This window comes from Peromyscus maniculatus, chromosome X, assembly GCF_049852395.1.
Source record: "Peromyscus maniculatus bairdii isolate BWxNUB_F1_BW_parent chromosome X, HU_Pman_BW_mat_3.1, whole genome shotgun sequence".
In the NCBI taxonomy this organism is placed as follows: Eukaryota; Metazoa; Chordata; class Mammalia; order Rodentia; family Cricetidae; genus Peromyscus; species Peromyscus maniculatus.
This window is the reverse complement of record NC_134875.1, coordinates 4,628,895-4,650,445: the sequence shown is the minus strand read 5'-3', so window position 1 is coordinate 4,650,445 and position 21,551 is coordinate 4,628,895. Positions and strand designations below refer to the sequence as shown.

The following is a 21,551-nucleotide window of genomic DNA, read 5'->3' as shown; positions in this document are numbered from 1 at the left end:
AAAAGATGAAGGCAGAGATCAGGGAGACACTTCTACAAGCCAAAAAAAAGTATCAGGTAAGACCAGATGCTAAGGGAGATGCACAGAATGGCTACATCTTTCTCCAGCAGGCCTCAGAACTAACCTTAAGAATACCTCCATCTCAGACATCTAGCTTCTAGAAGTGTAAAAGGATTAACTTCTGTTGTTCAAAGAACTCAGTTGGTGGTCCTTCATTAGAGTGGTCCCAGAAAACATTTATATACTTACATTGTAGTTCCTAATTTTCTGATTATCAAGAACCTTTTTTGTAGACAAAACTCAGTCGTCTAACACATATTATATACTACACAGTAGTGGGTGTACACAATTGTTCTTTTTAGATACAAATTTTTAAAGATTTGTTCTATCAAGTATACTACAACATATTTTAGGTTTTAGTAACAGTCTTTCCATTTATTTACTCATTGGATGAACAGGATTACCTTATCAGTGAGACATAATTTATGCCTCAAGTCAAATAATGTGATGTTTAGCTGTTGAAGTTCCATTAGGTTTTTAGAAATACCACAACTTGTTCTCAGAACACTCATTAAGTGTGTGGATCCCCAGGGGTTTAAGGTCACCATGTGTGGTGGTATAGATCTGTAATCCCAGCCACTTGGGAGGCTGAGACAGAAAGACTGAATCCAAGGCCTGCCTGTGCTGTGGAATGAGTTCAGGGCTGGCTTGACTAAGTGAGTGAGACCCCGTGTCAAATTTTAAAAGGGGATGGGGAATTCTGGGAGTAGTTATTCAGTGGGAGAGCATTTATCCAACATGCTACAAAGGTCCTGCTGCCCCCCCCCCCCACACACACACTCGAAATCCACATAGAAAATATTTTAGGATTTGTGGAACATACCCCTTAAGTCACATCTACAGAGCATTGCCAATGTAGAGACAATTCAGATGAATGTGCATGACTCAGTTTCAAAAAATTCTACTTATGAACATGAAAATTCAAATGATTTTCATGAGTTGTTTGTAAATTATCATTCTTTGACATTTCCCCACACTCAAAGTGGAGAAAAACTGGCTAATGACTCCATGTACTTGACTGGTTGTCCAGTGTGTCTCTCGTGGCACCCAGCTCTCCATTTCCTGAGTTCATACATTAAGTTCACCTAAGGATCTGCATGAGGCCTACAGAGGTGTTATTACATTTAAATTGAAACTCGGACTTCTTACTGCTCAATTCAGGACACACTGCTGGTTTACTTGTGATTTCAGGTATGCTTAGTATCCTACCGTGCAGAAAATAGGTATGTGGTCAGCAGCCCTTTCCAAGCTTGACCATGTAAGGGCTGTCCTTGTATTAGCAGCCAGGGGCAACCTAATTATGTGTAGCCTGCCCTAGGGCTTACACACCCTTTTCTGTTGGTGCCTCTCGGGTTGCCTGGGAGCATAGGTCCATCTGTCCTTACTATTTTTGAGTTCCTGTTGTCTCATTGGCGGCTTTCTGAACAGCTGCAAAACAAGCTTTTGACTCTAAGTGGAAGTTTGGGTCACCTGCTACCAATGCGGAACAGTCACTCTCAGCAAGGGCTCGTTCAGCGGACAGTTCTCTGATTTTACTGACGCTGGTGAGTGTTTAACTCCTCTGAACTTCCTGCTGGACTGCCAAGTCGGGCAGGAATGAATGAGGTCTTTGCTTCTGGGCTGGTGGAATAACGTGCATGCTTTTTTTGTATTGTGGGAAACTGCTCGGTTGTCTAGCACCAGAGGCGACAGCCGAGTCATCCTTTCCACTGCTCTTTCACATTGGGTCACCAGGCTCCCGTGGCACCGCAAGCAGGACCAAGACGCAGACGAGAGGCACGGGGCCTGGGAGGACGATGCTACGCGGAAAGTCCCGGCTCAACGTAGGGTGGCTAGGCTACTCGCCCGGCCTGCTCCTGGAGAAAGACACGCTCGCGGAGGCACGGACACCAAGGAGCACTCGCGGGTAAGTCACGTGAGTGTCCGCGCCCTACCCGCGCCTGCGCGCGCTGCCTCCTTGCGTCACCACGCCGCGCCGCTCCTGCGTGCTTTGTCCAGATACTTCCGGTGCGACCGGCCTGGTACTATCACCTTCTAACCGGCCGCTGAGCCCCGCCAATTATCTAGCCTGCCGCTGCTATCACGGCCACGCCATGGAGCGCCTTGATAAAGCGGCGTTGAACGCACTGCAGCCCCCAGAGTTCAGGTATTTCTGAGTCCGGTTGGATAGCCATGGGGGGGTCGGCCCTGGTCTGGCGTGCGCCGCAGGGAGTGGAGGAGACAAACCCGGTGGGCTTGGGCTCCGCGGTCCGCTGCAGGCTGATGAATAGGGAAAGTAGTTTGGAGCCTGCACCTTCTGTACGGATGACCCTACCTTTCATTTAAGTGAGCAGGCCCTCAGTTCTTGCTTCCTTGTATTTTCTCTCCGTTTGTTTGACAAGCTTGCTGATTTGCAGTCTCTTCTTTGTCAAGCTCCTTTGCTCTCTTGAGGACAGGCACCTGGCCTCCTCCATCTTGAGACCTGCCAGGGTCTACATCACATATTTTTGTAAACATCTGGTGTGTGAATGGAGTAGAGGTTGGCCCTGGTGCGAGGCCGCTTCCCTTGGGGGGAATCAGTCAGTAGGGTGGGGACTGGTGACTGAACAGAAGCAACCGTTAATTGACATCATCAAATTTCTTAATTCTTAGTTTAGCTAACTACTTAGTTTTCAGCTTTGTAAGTAAAGGAAGTTGAATTCAGATAAATGACTTATCCAACATCACAAAATTAGACCACAGACCACACCTACGGCCTCTGTTAGTGGGGATTTTGTTTTTTTTTTTTTTAAATGACTGTTTATAAGAATACCAATAGATGTTCTTACTAAGTACACTAAGAATACAGTATACCATCTAGATAGTTACTAGTGGAATTTATAATGAAATCTTAAAAGAATTCTGCTGTAAGTCTTGCCTGCCACAAAAGGGAATGTGGTAATCTCTATCTGTTCAATGTTTGCTGCAGAAATTTGTGTGAAGTAGGAAAACTGAAAAGTGTTAAAGAATAGGAGCTTGATAAATTTCATTGGGAACGTTCTTCTTTTTGTATGTCTAACATTAACTCTGGTTTTTGCATCCATTCCTCATTTCTGACAGGTCTCAGCAACTCCCAGTCAGAGGTATAAAATAAATCAATCAAATGGTATCCATTGCTTTTTAAAAATATATCACTGATTCTACCTGACCTGATTTGTGGCAGCATAACCAACAGGTGTAGAGGGATATGGCTAGAAGCAAAGGAGAAAAGTGGTGTAAATACTAGGGAAAATTGGTTAGCTATTTTTTTTTTAAGTTTGTACACTTAACTTTGACTATCCAGTCATGTGCTTTGGACGTTTTGGACAATGACAGACTGCAAGTATGTTCCATGGGATTGTATTATCTAGTGCTATCTCAGCCATCTTAGTTTGTATAAGTACACACTGTGATGTTTGTGGAATGACAGAATCATTTAAAAACACATTTCTCAAAAATACTTTACTGTTTTTCAATGGTGAATAACTACTTAATCTTAAATTACTGAGCTTATAACAGAGAAGAGTCAAACTTTTGAGGTTTAACATAGAGAGTAGTAAGAATGTATTGAAAATAATTGAATAATAATAGGGCAGTAGTGGTGCACTCCTTTAATTCCAGCATTCAGGAAGAAGGCAGAGGCAGGTGGATCTCTGAGTTTGAGGCCAGCATGGTCTACAGAGTGAGATCCAGGACAGCCAGGGCTCTTACACAGAGAAACCCTGTCTTGAAAAATAAAACAAGCAAAATAATAATAATAATAATAATAATAATAATAATAATAATAATAGGCCATAAATTGTTAACATGTGTACATATAACCTGTGGGGTGCTGACTATGATTTTGTTCACCCTATTTTTATTGCATTGTATCATCTTTTCAATAAGTGTTTATAAAAATTATTTTTAAATTGTGTGTGTATATGCACAGCATGAGTTCAGGTGTCTGAGGAGGTCAGATGCATTGGATCCTTGATCTGTAGTAAAACAGTTGTGAGTTGCCTGACGTGGGTGCTGGGACTGGAACTTTGCTTCTCTGGAAGAGCAATACCACTGAGCCATCTCTCTGGTCTCATGCTTGTAAAAATTATGCCAGATAGTAGGTATTTAAAAGAGATTATATAAAGAACACTCCAGATATAGTGACATAGGCCTCTTAATACCAGCTACTGGGAAAGCTAAAACAACAGAAGGATCACAAATTCAAAGCCTGGTGGGATACAGAGTGAGTTCTAGGCTAACATGGGCAAATAGTGAGACCCAGTCTCAAAAGATAAGAAATAAAAAGAGGTAGAGAGGTAGCTGAGTACTAGAGTATTTGCCTATAGCATATATGAGACCCTGAGTTCAATCCCTGGTATTGACAACTAAATAGGTAACTAAATAAGTAAAAATAATCCTTTCTTTGAATTTTTGTTTCTTATCAATTTAGATAAATAGTCTGAATATTGCATGCTTACAATATTACAAAATATGAATTTACCACTAAGAAAATCTAAAGTTCAATGCTTTTCTAAGACCCAGAAAAGAAGTGGTTGAATAGTATTTTCATATTTTTTGATATATATGATTATATGTATGATTATATGTATATATATATGATGAGGATTATGTAGCTCAGTAATGACAGAGTATAGTAAAAGATAATACATTTAGGTACCAAAAGATAATCTTAGAACTTTTTGTTCCATGGCAGTAAGCATAACAGTAAGATTTAATTTCTCCCATATGTACAAGGAATATAATAAAGATGGAAAATTCACTATGGTGCAGTTTTATGAGATAAAATTTTCATGTAGTGCAGTAGCTATTTAGACTTCATGGCCTTAGGTCTCTGCTACTTTATTGGACTTTAACCGACAGTTCCATATTATTTCCCCTTACCCATGGTTGCCACTGTTTTATTCTTTCTATAGATTTGGTCATTTTTTAATTGAAGAATTTATATATATGTGGAAATGTAAAATATGTTTATCTTCATTGCTCGGGTGCACACACAAACACACACATTAAGAAATGGCTATATCTGTATCTTAGCTATGAATGGAGTTTGTAGACTGAATGTACCTCTGGATGGGCATAGGACACAATGCTACACTAAATGTAGCATCATCTGTATGTCCAACCCCAATACCGCTATTGAGCTGCCTATTTTAGGCTTTTATTTGGAGTTCCATGGCATCACTACATTTGTCTTTTCCATTTACTCCCACCAAGCTGTATGCTTTATGAGACCCTGACTGGGTCTTGGATAAGTTTGATTCTACAATAAATCTTTCTTTTCTGGTTTTATTTATTTCCGGTCCAGTCCTCTAGTTGGAGCAGAAGCATGTACAGTCCTCGGGGAGGAGCTATTTGTCAGCAAATGGGTTTGGCTTTTTCCTATGTAAATTTCAGAGGCACGTGCTAGTGCATGTGTGCCAAGCTGAGGGGCAGGCTCAAGTATGCGCATGCTTGCTCCTTTGCCATGTTTGCCTCAGAATTCTTTTATCTTCAGGGGGGTAATTATTATATTTGGATATGGCTTGTGAAAATTCTGTTTGTTCACTTTCTTCCAGAAATGAAAACTCTTTAGCTTCAACCCTCAAGACACTCCTGTTCTTCACAGCTTTAATGATAACAGTTCCTATCGGGTTGTATTTTACAACTAAATCCTATGTATTTGAAGGTAATTTTTACATGCTTAAGGACGTTTTTCTTTTCTAATTTGTTCAGTGCTTTTATGAATCTTTTTATTGTCAAACTTTTATTCCTTTTGCTTAAATATATATATCCAGTAAGAAGTCATATGCTTTCGTTGACTGGGTATGGTTCTGCATGACTATAATACTTAGGAGGTGGAGGCAGAATTAGGGCCTGGACTCATAAAAGAGTTGGAGGCCAAGCTAGGCTACATGAGACCCTGTCTCAAAAACAAAACAAAGGGTTTTTTTTTTTTATATTTATTACATATAATGTATTGCTTTAAATGTTTTACTTGAGTTTATTCACAGGATCCCCATAACAAACTTCTGAATTAATTTGTAGTATTATCCTCATTTTAGAAATGTGGTACAAAAAAGTAATTGCTGTCTGCACTACAAGTAATTGGTGGAAATGGGAGATGAAAACAGGGTAATTCCAAGTTCTGTGTCATGGGCACTGTTCTCTTGACTTTCCTTATTCATGGAACTGTGACAGGTCTTTCCTGTGTTATCATAGGGGTAGAATTACAAACTAAAGCAATATAATTTGGTAACTGAGCACCAATTCTATTTATAGTGCTCTTTCATTTTCTCTCATTGCTCTTAAATATCTGTGTACTTGTATAAAATAAGACATTCATGATACAAAGGTATATAAGAAATCATATTGATATTGAAAATAAACAACCATCCGTATTTGCTGATTTCTATAAAGCAGTTTGTTAGTACCTTTTCATGCTGAACTATTTTTAACCTATAATTCTTTTTATAAGTGCCTATCATTGTATTTTACATGGAATCATATTTTTATTCATACATATTATTTGTACAAAATGATGGAATTAGTTATGACAGCCAGTGGTACAATGTCAAGAAAATTTCCTAATAGCTAGTGTGAATTTCGAAATATTGATGCCTGTAATAACTGGTATTTAGGAAACTGAGACAGGAGGATCTCAAGTTCCCAGCCACCCTGGCCTACGGCGTGAGATTGTGTAACTATTGAGAAACAGAAGGAGGAGAGAACCTTATCTATCTCTGCTCATTCTAAGAAGCCATTGTATCTCTCATGTATGATTACATACATTTGTTTTATGTCTTTTTAAGACTTTATTATTTTTATAGTTCTTTTTTATTTTATATTTTTATTACTTCTTTTACGTGTTGATACTATAATATGCATTATATCATTTCTTCCTTTTCTTTCCTCCCTCCAAAACCTCCCATATTCGCCTCCTTGCTCTCTTTCAAATTCATGACCTCTTTTTTCATTAATTGGCACGCGTGCATGTGCATGTACGTGAGTGTGTGTGTGTGTTCCTAAATATAGAAGTATAACGTGCTCAGTATGTGTAATGTTATTTGTATGTATATGGTTTCCAGGCTGACCATTTGGTGTTGGATAACCAATTGGTGTGTTTTCCCTGTGGAATATTATTTCTCCCACTCTCATCATTCCTTAGTTGCCTGTACTTCTTTGTATAAGGTTAGGGCTTCCTGGGCTTTTCATCATCCATATTAGCATGCCTATTGTTGTCCTTGTTCAGCTCATGTTCAGGCAGTCATGTTGGTGAGACTTTAGGGGTGTATCTTCTGACATTCCTAGTAGGCATAATCTCATAACAAATTCCCTAATCTTCTGTCTCTTACAATCTTTCTGCCCCTTCTGCAGTGTTGCCTGAGCCTTTGCTACAGGAGTTGTTTTGTAGATGTACTGGGACTAGATTACACAACTCTGTGTTTTGATTGGTTGCTGTTTTATGTAATGGTCTTTGTTCCAAACAAAGTTCTTAGGCTTTGAATTTTGTGGTTTGTAAGTGTGGAATAAAATGAATTTTTTTCTTTTTTTGATAGGTGCCCTCGGAATGTCCAATAGAGACAGCTACTTTTATGCTGCAATTGTTGCTGTTGTTGCTGTTCATGTGGTTCTGGCCCTGTTTGTCTATGTGGCCTGGAATGAAGGCTCACGACAGTGGCGTGAAGGCAAACAGGATTAAAGTGAACATCACCTTTTGATAGCATGAAATTTATTTTTTGAATATGTTAAGTACTTCTGGGATATAAATAAATAAATGCATTTTGTTTGAATAAAGTTGAAAGAACATGTTAAAATCAGTCTTAAGGAGTCAGTCACATTTGGCTAAATTTTGACCCATCCAATAATATGGTCACTTTGAATTTTTAATCTCCATTTGCAAATGAAAGTTTGGTAAAGTTAAGTAGGTATAAATGTATATGTTAAGAGAGTTATATCTTATCCTAGAAAGAATTTAATTACAACAACAAAAATGTTTAGCAATTTGCCTTATAATTGCTTTTTAGTTTTATTTATTTGGGTAGATTAAGAAATACTTAGTGAAGCAAATCTAAATTTCCTTTTTCACTGGAGGACTTCCTGGAAAATACCAGGCCCTTGGATTTGAGATTCTAATTTCCTGTGGAAAGCTACCAAAATTGTAGGCAGTGTAGTTAATCTAAATGTCACTGAGGAAGGATAACTCTCACATTCCATTATAATGGGGAAAGTTACTGAAATCACACCCATTCAAACAAAGGATTGAGGATTACTGAGGCAAAGAATTGAGCTTACTGTCAGTATTGTGATTATCCTACTAACATTTTGCCGCATTTTTCTTTGATATTAGGCTTCAATTGCAAAGTTTATCAAAGTCCCATTTAGTGTGTCATCCTACTTTAAAATAGATAGTATATGATAGAATGCCAAACCGGGTGACAGTGGTGCATGCCTTTAATCCCAGCACTCAGGAGGCAGAGGCAGGCAGATCTCTGAATTTGAGGCCAGCCTGGTCTACAGAGCGAGATCCAGGACAGGAAAACCAAAAAAAAAAAAAAAAATAGAATGCCAAAATGTTCAGCTTTCACATACTGAGAGTGTATACAGTCTTAAAAACATCACATTTCTTAAAGGGTATTCTTGTAAGGTTTTTTTGTTGTTGTTATTGTTGTTTTTAATCAGAGCTAAGTTACATCCTATATTTATAGATAGTCTTTCAAGTCTTTTTTGATGAGAACACCCCAGCCCCAGAAAAAAAGCCCAATTACCTTGCTTTAGTACCTTCAGTCTATGGTCAGATAAACCACTTGGTACTGTGTATATGCAATCTAAAAATGCTGTCCCCCAAATATTTATTTTTTATTAAAAGTTCATAATATATTTTCTGTAAAGCACTGGAAAAATACAATAGCAAGAAAATAAAAATTCAGTAGTTTAGTTCACGACCCCTGCGCAATATTGAAAGATGTTTCTTAATGCTGGTTCCATACACACTACAATCTTGGTTTAAGTTTAGGTCTTGCCAACTTCACCAAAGAGCTGTTTGCAGTTTTTCAGATACATGATAAATTGCCCATTGTCTTACAAATCACATTCTATCTTTAGTCTTCTAAAATTCACATTTCGATGTTTTTAACAAAAAAATTTGAGATGAAAACTCAGTATAAATACTGTATAGTATGTGCATATATCAAAATATTACAGGGCACTCCATAAGCATGTGTGCTTTTTGATTTTATGTATCAGTTAAATTTAATTGTAAAAATGAAGAAAGTTCAAATACCTGTTAATGATAATCCTAATATAATGAATGGCCCCTGCCTAAATGTTTGCCATTACTGATTTGTTTGCTGTTATTTTATGCTGTGGAACTAGACTAGAGGAATAGAGAGGTGATTAGACATAAAGATAAGTGTTTGTGTTATATTATTATTGCGATAAACATGTTATTAAAGGATTGTTCTTAATTCTTGAATTTAACTGTTGTATGTAGTTTGTATTTAAAAGTGAGTATTCTAAATATAAGGGTCTTTATTTTGTAAAGAATGCAATTCTTAGTATTACAATAGTTGAGTCTCAGACATTTGTGCTAGATTTCTAGATGGTTCCCTTATGAGGTGGCTTATTGTATTTAGAATGTCCACTCAGTTTATTTTTATATAATGCTGAGGTTTTTTCCTTGTACTTTAGGGATCTTGTACTGTTTGTAAAATACACTGTTGGGTTATTTTATTTGATTTCAAACATTGCTAACTAAGTAATGGTATAGGTCTTTTAAAATACTTTAGCCAGGGATACATGTAAATACATTTAATTTTTCCTTGGGAATAAAGTACAATGTGTTCAAACACTAAAATCAAATATTCACATCAATACTTAGAATTAACTACAGAATAGATTTGTTTTCAGAGCTGTTAATTGTTTCCAAGGATTTTGACTGCTCATGAGTTTGCTGCTGTTAGCTACGTTAATGAATGTGGTATTCGACAAATAGACATGTTTTCAAGGTATCTAACTAGTTTCCTCTTGCACAAAGTACATATTTCATGTGTTAGAAGAAAAGCTACAGTTGAACTGTTAAGTGTTTTCCGGCAGGAATATGTTCACTGATGTTCAAAACCTGATTGTAATAGTAATCTCATTAGGGAATATAACTTGAAGTTTCAGTGCAAGCTACTGATTTTACCCTATTTTCTGTAACAATGCCTTCCTCACCTGATTTGCCTCCTAAAGAATCTTTTCTTCCATTACTGAAAAAATGGAAATCTGCTGTAAGATGCATCTGGTATCATTCATTCTTCAAATGTCTGCCATTTCACATGTAACATTAGCATTCTGGTTTGTAATGATAGTAAATAACTGGGTGTTTCATGGGGATCTAATAGTAATTATAATAACTTAAAAGTTTACATCAGAAAAGTTATATTGAGCCAGCTGTGGTGGCATATGCCTATACTTCTAGTATTTGGTAAGCAGGTACAGGAGGATCAAAAGTTTAAGACCACTCTGGGGCTGCACAAGACCCTGTTTCAAAACAAGACCCTATAAAACCAAAAAAAAAATGGCTTTATTAAAAGAAGCAACCAATGGTCTTGTATTTATTTTCATATAAATCTTATGTAGACAGGACATTCAAACAGGTCAGTAAAAGTATTTAGACAAGTAAGATGCACCCAAGGAAGGCTAAAACTAAAGTTATATGAAAGGATTGGAAGTGTTTTACTTATATCTACTATATCTCCAGACAGTTTCATATTTAGTGCCTACGCATAGCAAATTTTTAGACTTGTTTGGCCCATTTGATAATTAGTTCAATGATGGCACAGTATTTGTCACTTGCTTTAGGTCAATGGCAGGTTTCTTTACTCTTGAGTGTTCTGTCGTTCACTAGGGAAATACACAACCATTTAGATTCTACTCCTAGCTTTTAAGTTCATTTTCACCAGAGTTGTTCTCAAGTGCCCTCTGATAGCTTCACAAAAGTTTTTTTTTTTTTCCAGGGGGATGGAGTTACCTTAAAAATAAATTACTCTCGGAGACGTTGGGAAACTACCTATCAATGCATAACCTCTGAATAGCTTAACCCTTTATTCCATACAAAAGTCCAGAGTCTCTCCATATCACTGCCGGCCACACTTACACTTGTGTTAATTGCTATGTGTGCTTGAAGTATCGTTTCCTTTTAAGATGTTCTGTAAGTCATATTGTCAGTTATACAATCTAGTCTTCCTTCCACGTTTGGTGAAATCTCACTGAACAGGAATAATAGCAATAGCTAACAACATCTGCACAGCACCTTACAGTTTGCAAAGAACGTTCACATATTCTTGTCTTGAGTTTTGCGTAGTGAACATGTTACAGAGATGTCCCTTGATGTCATTCTGAGTGTTAGAATTTCCAGTCACCAATGTCACTAGCCATGCTATGGCTGCTGACTGGGGTAGGGGTGGGGGTGGGGGTGCCAATGTGCTGTTTGTAAAGCTTGTGTCATCACAATGGGGCCTGCATTTCTTAGCCACTTGCATCAGACTGACTTGTTAAGTGATGCTTTTTTAATCTTTACCTGAATGGGTTTTGTATTCAGTATATCGTAGCCTGTAGTTTGTATTAATTTACGACTTGTCATTAAAAAAAGTATCTGTAATGTTACTGTGCTGTGTCCTCATTCAGTGGATATTGTTTTATTGATCCCTGGTTTTAAAATGTGTTTGTGTGCTTCTGTTTATAATGTAGAATATATGCAGAGTTCTGTTTTTAAGTGTGTATTTGCTTCTGTGTTTGCCATACAGTATAAGAATAGAGCTGTCAAGGATAAGGTTTACTATATCACATGTAAGTAGAATGGAGATGTTGGAGTGGGGTACTGAGGTGGGTGGGTTGATTATATTCCAACTTGAGTGAGCCAGTTAGAATTGATGTGGGAGTAGGTTAAAGAGAACTTGCCTCAGCCAGGTGTGGAGGTACACACTTACAATCTCAGCACTTGGGAGGTGAAGGAGGATGTTCCAAGTTCACCCTGAGATGCATAGGAAGTGTGAAGCCACCCTGTGCTACATGAGATCCTGTTTCAAACACCAATTATCTTGTAAGTTTTGGGAGTAAATGGATTTCAAATGCCATTAAAGGAATAAGGTTGAAAAGTATTTGAGACTAATTAAGAGAATTCCTTGGGGACCTTTTGCATCACAACACATACACATGACTAATTTCCTGCATCTTGTTTATTGCACTGGCTTCAGCTCCTTTTGGTGTTCCTGGGGACTCCAACTTCAAAAGCGATGTCCAGGAAGCTCAGGACACAAGTAATAATAGCACTATAGAAACCAAAAGTCGCCAGGTGTTGGTGGCGCACACCTTTAATCCCAGCACTTGGGAGGCAGAGCCAGGCGGATCGCTGTGAGTTCGAGGCCAGCCTGGACTACCAAGTGAGTCCCAGGAAAGGCGCAAAGCTACACAGAGAAACCCTGTCTTGGAAAAAAAAAGAAAAAAAAGAAAAGAAACCAAAAGTCCTGCTTCTATGGTGACTGGAACCAGACTAGAATGTAATTAAAAACTACCAATTGAGCAAATGTAACCCAGACCTTTAACTCCAAACCTCTGAGTGTGCAGCCTGAAAATCAAGGACAAGTGCCTCCTGATAGAACCTGCTAGGAGAGATTTATGTTTTTTTTTTTTTTGCACTGTAAAGTTTATAAAATTGGCGCAAAACATTGTGATAATGTTACAATACCAGTTTTAAGAGTTCAGTGACTAATGGGGAGCCAATGGGATACATGCAGAACTGTGAAAGCGATCTCACTTAGCCAGCTGTACACGTAGACTGTAAATCTACATTCAGATCATTTCTGAACTAAGACTATCATCTCAGTTTATCTATTGAGGTCAACCAGGAAACCCTAGAATATACCTTGATTTTTGCAAAAAACAAAATAGGGGGAGGGGTTTCTTCAGCATTTCAGTCCACGAGTAACAGTATCCTAACAGGCAAAGTGTTCTCTCACTGTCAACATAGAATGAACTGCTGTTGGAGGTCAACTTGGGCTTTAATTTGCATTAGCACTTACATGCATAGTAGTCCAAGTTGTTGACCTCATGACTTTTAAAAGTAACTCTAAAAAAGTAAAATGACCCTTCTTGGAAGACTAAAGAAAGACATTCAGCCACAGTTGTAAAAAGTCTCATCAAAACAATATACCCTTTTATGAATTATGCCTCAATTAAAAAAAAAAGTAGCCGCAAATAAGAAACAGCTCTGAAAAAGAAAATATAACTTAAGATATTTGAAAAAATCAAGGTGAATACAGGTTCAAAAGTAATTAAGATACATTTTCTTAAGGCTATCTAGAATTAGGCTTTAAAGAATTCTACCATTTTTTTTAATCTAAATGTATTTTTAAATGCTAGACTTGAAGACATTTGTTTAAATATGACCATGCATTACAGTAATTATTGTGTTGATTTGTGTGATGACTCTGCACTAAGAAATAGGAAGATTCTAGTACAATCTGCTTGTACTAAGTTTTGTCAGTTGTGACTCAGGAAGAAGACCAAATGGTTAGAGTAGGGTCATCAAGTTCTTTCTCCTATCTGTACCTGTAGGTCTGTGTTCCTGGGACTCTGTACTTAGCTCGGAAGCCCTATAGCATCCCCATTTTCTATCCCTCCCCCTTTCTATCACCACTGCATCTGCATATCTTTGCACATCTCAAGTCTCTTATGTAAAATGGCGGAGTATTTGCATAGAATGTACACACATACTTTTGTATGCTTTGTCACCTGTAGATTGTTTATAATGCCTAATATAATGCAAATTCTATATAAATAGTTGCCATATGATGTTTCTATATTGTATAGGACATAATTCAAAAAAATCTATCAATTATCAGTACAGTTATAATTTTCCAATAATTTCTATCAGTGTCTGATCAAATCCATAGATAGGGAAGCCACATATATGAAGGGCTGAGTATATTTCTGTAGCTTCTAGTTAGAAACACAGTCCTCAAAAAAAATGAAAGAAAGAAAGAAACACAGTCCTCTTCCTTCACTCCTCTCCTAGTCCCCTTGAGCCAACTAAAATAAAAAATTGAGTAAATTATTAAATAAGGAAAAATTAGTGGAAAGCTCAATAAATGAAATAAGCAAAAAAGACCAGCACTTTCAAATGAGCTGGCCAAGGGGTTTGATGGAACTTCCACCTGTAGTTGACAGGATTTTAATATGGCCAAGATTCCCACTCTCTTCTCTACTCTGATCATTGGTAGGAGTCATAAATGGGATGGGAGAGTAACTCTGTTCCATATGTATTTGGGCTTCTGTGGCTGCTGTAACAAAACACCACTCAGTGGTTTAACAACTGTAAAGCCAGGCTCGTGGCACACTCCTATGATCCCAGTGCTCAGGAGGTCAAGTCAGGAGGACCAGAAGCTCAAGTTCATCCTGGGTTACATGGCAAGTTCAAGGACATCCTAAGATATATGAGACCCAGAGTGATAGAAACAGATAAATAGAGATAGAGAGACAGATACACACAGAGAGACAGAGAGATGGGACAATTATATTTCCTCACAATGCTAGAGGTCAGAATTATGAGATCAAGGTGTGGGTAGAGTTGATTTTCCCTGGAGCCTCTCTTCTTGGCTTGCAGATGTTTGTTGTTTTTTCCTGTCCTCAAATGATCTGTGTAAATTTGCCTTAATCCCATTTTATGAGAATCCCTGTCATACTGTGCTGGGACCCTCCCTAAAAATTCTGAGGTGAATATGAGAAGTGCTCAACTGGGCATTCATTTATAGCCAATGGACAAAGAAAGTCCCAAGCCAGGAAATATGGGTAGATTAGACTGTAAAAGCTGGAATCCCATTGGTTCATTTTTCTGCATAAGTCACAAGTTTCTCAAAACACCAATGACAATGACACAATGATGTGCTTCAGACAAGTTGAGAGGTAGCTTCAAGTCCTCAACAGAGGTGTTCCCATTTCCAGTGTCTGCCTGGGTCCTAAAATTGACCATACATGCAGACAATATGTCAGTCAAATTTTGTTCCCATTCTCTGTGCTTAGTACCCAGCTCTGCGGTGGCACAGAACAGATATCAAATGCATGGACAAAGTAAGCAAATGCCATTCTCCCTATATCCCTTTAGTGAATTCTTTTGCTCTTTCATTAATATGTGTTTTCTGGATTTTTTTAATATTATTTTATTAAATTGTTTTTCATTTTACATACCAACCACAGATCCCCCTCTCTTCCCTCCTTCTGTCCCCCAGTCTTCTGCCCAATCCACCCCCATCCCCTCTTCAGAGAGGGTAAGACCTCCCATAGGGAGTCAACAAGGTCTGGCACATCAAGGCGAGGCAGGACCAAGTCTCTCCCCACTGCATCAAGGCTGAGCAAGGCATCCCACCATGGGAAACGGGCTCCAAAAAGCCAGTTTATGCACCTGGGACAGATCCTGGTCCCACTGCCAGGGGCCCCCACAGACAGACCAAGCCACGCATATGTCACCCACATTCAGAGGGTCTAGTTCAGTCTCCTGCAGGTTCCCCAGCTGTCCATCCAGAGTTCATGAGTTCCCACTTGTTGAGCCACTGAAGGAGCTGATCCTGACCTGTATGAAATCAATGGTGAAGTGATTTCTGTCCTTACCTACAACACAATAGTTCGTAGAAAATGCTCATTCTTTGTAGTTGATTTCATTTGAACACACTGTTCTTCAAAGCTCTGCCTTGGGAGAGTAGGAAAGGCATGACAACAGGAACATGACAGCTGGTTACATTATATCCACAGGCAGGAATTTGAGAGACATGTGCCCTAGTGCTCAACTCCCGCTTCTACTCACGCTCACCTTTTGACTGTGTACTCAGGCCACATTCAGGTGGTTCCTTACTCCTCAGGGAAGCCTTGTTGAAAGGTCCTCACAGACATAGCCAAAGTTGTGTCTCTTAGGAGATCAGAAGATCCAGTCAAGTTGACAGTGAAGATAAACCACTACAATAAATAATGGTTTATATCATTTGCTCTCCGCTTTAGCACTAAAAGAGCTTTCCTCCTGGTTATAGCCTTTGTGTAGCTTTATGATGATAGCTTATAACATGACCATGGTCCATTGAAAAGACTTAAACTTGTAAAAACCTACATATTTATTACATATTATTATTATGTGTGTACACATAGGTGCACCCATATACACCAAAATGCACATGTGGAGGTCAGGATACAACTTGAAGGAGTAGGTTCTCTCTACCATGTGAGTTCTAGGGAACAAAATCAGGTTATTTTAAAAATTATGTACTGGTATCTTGTGGTTGTTTTCCTTTGCAATTCCCTGATGACACATTGAGTGGAACATATTTCCATATACTTATTTCAACCTGTGCATCTTACTTAATTTTAATGCACATTAGTATCTACTGTTTTCATTTTAACACACATTAGTATCTATGTGTGACAGATGTGTATGTAGGCATGCATACACGTGCATGTGTGTGGAAACCAGATGGTTCTTCAGGAGCCATCCACTGTTTTTGAAAGACGGTTTCTTATTGATCCTGGGGTATGCTGGTCACACTAGTCTGGCTGTCCAGCAAGCCCTAGCTATCTTCCTGTCTTCTCCCAACACCCCCAGTGCTAAATTATAGGCAGGTGCCACCACAGCAGCTTTTTATGTGTGTGGTATAGGTAGAGCTCAGTCTCTCATACTTGTGCTGCAACTTCACAGGCTGAGTTATCTTTCTACCCATGATTACAACATATTTTAATCATTTCACAATCCTGACAAAGTTGTGTAGCTTGATTTTTCCGCCTCGCCCACAGTCAGGACAAATCTCTGTCACCCGCCAGTCCCACAGCCGCTCAGACCCAACCAAACAGAGGTTTGTCCTGACAGTGGGCGAGGCGAAAAAATCAAGCTACAAAGTTGTCACATTTTCAAAAAGTCACCTTGTTTGTTTTTTCTATTGCTTCTCATTTTTAAGAGCAGATAAAATGTTTTGTGAACTCTAAAAGTAAAATGAAATATTTGAATAACAAAGGTGAACTTGACTCTGGTCCCACCTTCCCTTCATGTAAGTGATTGTCTAAAGAATTCACTTCTTTTCAGAATCTCTGTGTGTTCTGTAAAGTAAAAGGAATGGCAAAGAGGATTTTAAAAGTTTTTGTGGCTTTGGCTTCTTTTGCTTTTGTATTCTGCATCAGCTGCTGGAGTGGTCATGCCAACATTCAGGAATCTGAGCCTCTGGATGCCTTGTGATAAATTTATCTTGAAAAATTTTCCATATTTCATGTCCAGGTTGAAATGAAGGGCTGTGAAAGAGGCTGATACCTAGCAACCAGATCTCTTAAAATACCTCATTGAATTGTGTTTGCAGAAAGTATCAGGGGAGAGAGTATGGACAGCACAAAAAGTAACCGTGCTTCCCTGTTAATTTCATTTGGTGACTCACTCAGTCTGTCATGAAAAGATGGCATTGATCAAAATTGTGACCTTTTCTTCTATCTTCTATCATTAAAATAATGCCAATAAAAGGGCAGTGACTCACCACAAAAACAGATTCTTTTTCAGAAAATTATCAAAACACTGTCACGAAAAGTTTGGGCAAAGGGTCTTTTGACTCACCTTACCTGGTGAGCAAGCAGCATCCTTTGTCCAGCTCATTAAGTGCCTCTTCTATAATATGTGCTGTGGATTCAGTCTAGCCTGTTATTTTATTGATTCGTTCTTGTTTTGAGCAGTATTTCAGGCATTGAATGCACAAGGTAATTTTCCACTGAATCAGTTGCTAGTCATCATTGCCTCCATAGTTCAAAGGGGATTAGGGGGCTATTTTTACATTGTGAAATAGTTCTCATATGGAGTTTATGGATCTGGAGTCTCATATATGCATATATTGATATTAGGTCTCAATTTCTGTAAGTGGATACTTGAAGTGATGGGAATGTTGAAATTATTGTTTTCCAATTATTAATAAGCACATCACTAAAAAGAGAAGCCTTGGAGTTTGGATCTTAAAAATAAGGCCTGTCAATTATGCAGTTTGCTTATTATTTCAACCTGGCCTGTTCCTATTAAATTATATACCAAGGCAATGTTTCATAGGAAAAATAATCATAACTTGTGCTTAGTTTAAGCTGTATTTCTTCAGCTTGTCACATTCTAGAAGGTATCAGACCATAATGCTTATACTTCCTCTATGAAATAAATGTTATATCAATACAACTTGGAGAAAATTTATGTTCAATAAGTTTTAAACCATAATACTATGTGTTCTTGAAAACATGATGAATATACACAGCTGGAAGTGACAATCTCAAGATCATCTGGTATCAATCTTTATAGTACAGATGTTAAAGCTAGAAGTGAAAAGGGAGGAACAACATGTTGGTGGTCTCATACTAGCTCATGAAAATGCCAAGACAATAATTTACTCCAATTCTCAAATTACTTCTCTTGCTAGCTTAGCCTTTTACACCAGAATGTGTAGAGATGATAGGATAAGTTCGGGAGAATGTTAACCTCATCTGGGAAAAAATATACGAAGGGTCCTGATGGATAAGCCCTTGGCTTAAAGGAGGATATTTGAAGATACTTTAAAAAACGATCCTCTATTGACCCCTTAGTCTTCAGTTAACAAGATGTTTTCACCTTTGTGTGTGGTCTGTATGATTCTTCCAAAATAGACAGGAGAAATTTCATGTCCTAACTTTATGGGTATCTACTTGGATATTGTGACTTAAAACTTATTGGTTATAAGTCTTTTAATACATTTTATGGACAATAATACCACAATATGTTGATATGTAAATTAATTTTGAAAAGGAATATAAACATTTTTGTGTGGCTATTGGAATAGATACTTCTGGAGGCTAATGAGTCAGTTACTCAGTTTTAATTTTGTTGGAGGTTACATTACCTCTAGGCTGCTTCTGCTTCCTCTTTTTAAAAATTCATTTATAACAGTCGTTCTCAACCTTCCTAATGCTGCAACCCTTTAATACAATTCCTCATGTTGTGCTGACTCCAACCATAAAATTATTTCTGTTGCTACTTCATACCTGTAATTTTGCTACTGCTGTGAATTGTAATGTAAATATCTTTTGGAGATAGATGTTTGCTAATGGGGTCGTGACACACAGGTTGAGAACTACTGATTTATAGCAATATGAACTTTCTTCCCTCTAAAAGTTTCATTAGATGGAGGCTGCCTGAACTAAAGGTAAATAACCATGTTTCAGAATAGTTTGAAGTGAACACTTAGGGCAATACAATAATTCCTTGACTCATCTAATGAAAGCAAAACTTCAGAGGCTATAAATAGCAACACTTACTGGTTTCAAATCTCCATGGGAAGAAGTCTGTGCAATTGGATTCTGTCAGCGTCATCTCAGACTGTGTAATTTTTGAGTTCATTTTCCTGGGAGCTGATGCTGTAGAAATGGAACTTTATATTTCTATATGGATGTTAATATATCAAATATTTAGTGAGTACAGTCTAAGTCCTCCAAATGCTTGGGAAGTAGAAAAGCATGAAAGGCAAGGTAAAGGAACACAGAGGCTCCCATACTGAAGATGGTAAATGGCATGTAAGAGGGATAACTCTGATAGATGTTAAGTGATGTGTAGACAAGGGTCAGTTCTGTAAATGGCATACAGAAGTCAATTCCTTTAGGGTAAAGGGCTTCATATGGTAATGGATAATGAAGGTGGGTGCCTTTCATGTAAATTCAAAACACATATAGAGTATATTATTTAGAGTTACATGAATGCATGACATGGGAGAATTTAGAGTGTGAAGGAGACTAGCTATCAAAAGCAAGTTTTGCAAAAACCTTAAAAAGTATTGTATTAGTAATGTATTAACTATACATAATGAGGATTTGCATATGTGCATAGGATGTATTTTGATCATGTTTGCCTCCTTTAAGTCCCCACTTCATCTCTCATTTCTGATGACCCACTTCCTCTTCCCAACTACCCCCCCCCCCCCGCCCCATCCACTTTCTTTTTTGGTGACTCACTGAGTTTCATTAGAGTTGCTTACAGTTTGGATAAGGGGTTATTTACATGAATACTGGAACATTATCAGTGGCTGCACCATTGAGGAAAATCTCTCCTTCCTTCAGCAACTGTTAACTGTTCATAGACACTCAGGGAAGGCTAGGCTTTGTGAGACTCTCTCCACCTCCATCTCCATGACACGATGTTGATGGGCATAGTCCTGTACAGGTCAAGCTTAGTAAAATAGCGTGCCTTTGGCAGCTAGTATTGAGGACTCATGTGCGACTGAATTACTGTTTATATTTTTTGGCATGTTTAAAATATTTCCAACAATTTTTCAGTAGAAAGATAAAAGAAAAAGTCTCTAGTGTCAGTTAGTATATATAAAAGAACATGATCTATGAATGGCCAAGGAAAAGGGTTGATCATTCATTCATTCTTTTTTTACATTTTTATTTTTTATTTTTTCATTTTTTAAATTTATTTATTAAATTTAATTTTACATATCATCCATGGATTCCCTTGTTCTCCCCCCTCCCACCCACCACCCTGCCTTTCCCCAGCCCACCTCCCATTCCCATCTCCTCCAGGGCAAAGACTCCCCCGAGGATTGAGTTCAACCTGGTAAATTCAGTCCAGGCAGGTCTAGTCCCCTCCTCCCAGGCTGAGCCAAGTGTCCCTGCATAGGCCCCAGGTTCCAAACTGCCAGTTCATGCACTGAGGACAGGACCCGGTCCCACTGTCTGGATGTCTCCCAAGCAGATCAAGCTAATTAACTGTCTTATTTATCCAGAGGGCCTGATCCAGTTGGGGGCTCCTCAGCTATTGGTTCATAGTTCATGTGTTTCATTTCGTTTGTATATTTATCCCTGTGCTTTATCCAACCTTGGTTTCAACAATTCTTGCTCATATAAACCCTTCTCTTTCTCGCTAATTGGACTCCTGGAGCTCCACCCAGGGCCTAGCCGTGGATCTCTGCATCCAGATTCCTCAGTCCTTGGATGGGGTTTCTGGCATGACTATTAGGGTGTTTGGCTATCCCATCACCAGAGTAGGTCAGTTCCGGCTGTCTGTCGACCATTGCCAGCAGTCTATTGTGGGGGTATCTTTGTGGATTTCTGTGGGCCTCTCTAGCACTTTGTTTCTTCCTTTTCTCATGTGGTTTTCATTTACCATGGTCTCCTATTCCTTGTTCTCCCTCTCTGTTCTTGATCCAGCTGGGATCTTCTGCTCCCACAGGCTCTCTTTCCCTCGACCCTCACCCTTCATTACTCCCACTCATGTCCAGGTTGTTCATGTAGATCTCAGCCATTTCTCCATCATTGGGGGATCCTCGTGTCTTTCTTGGGGTCCTGTTTTCCAGGTAGCCTCCCTGGTGATGTGAGTGGCAGTCCAGTCATCCTTGTTCCACCTCTAGTATCCTCCTATGAGTGAGTACATACCATATTTGTCTTTCTGAAACTGGGTTACCTCACTCAGGATGATTTTTTCTAGATCCATCCATTTGACTGCAAACCTC

General features: G+C 38.5%; 1 protein-coding gene across 3 annotated transcripts; it reads left to right on the top strand.

The window, feature by feature from the left end:
- The first annotated feature begins 1,500 nt into the window (after window positions 1–1,500).
- On the top strand, window positions 1,501–11,680 carry Vma21 (vacuolar ATPase assembly factor VMA21). Of its 3 annotated transcripts, none has more exons than XM_016010093.3 (4): window positions 1,501–1,604; window positions 1,795–1,966; window positions 5,616–5,725; window positions 7,596–11,680. In XM_016010093.3, the coding sequence occupies exons 2-4, from the start codon at window positions 1,857–1,859 to the stop codon at window positions 7,736–7,738; spliced, it is 363 nt and encodes a 120-aa protein (XP_015865579.1). In that variant the 5' UTR covers window positions 1,501–1,604; window positions 1,795–1,856; the 3' UTR covers window positions 7,739–11,680. The 3 variants fall into 3 exon arrangements, with proteins under 3 accessions (XP_015865579.1, XP_076418687.1, XP_006991923.1); XM_076562572.1 differs by having other exon boundaries at window positions 1,526–1,604; window positions 1,738–1,966; XM_006991861.4 differs by lacking the exons at window positions 1,501–1,604; window positions 1,795–1,966 and adding an exon at window positions 2,040–2,206.
- The last annotated feature ends 9,871 nt before the right edge of the window (window positions 11,681–21,551 follow it).

Coding starts and splice junctions, on each gene's coding strand:
- Vma21 (XM_016010093.3), top strand. CDS start 1,857: ATGCTACGCGGAAAGTCCCGGCTCAACGTAGGGTGGCTAGGCTACTCG. Junction 1,967..5,615: donor ACACCAAGGAGCACTCGCGG/GTAAGTCACGTG, acceptor ACTTTCTTCCAG/AAATGAAAACTCTTTAGCTT. Junction 5,726..7,595: donor TAAATCCTATGTATTTGAAG/GTAATTTTTACA, acceptor TTTTTTTGATAG/GTGCCCTCGGAATGTCCAAT.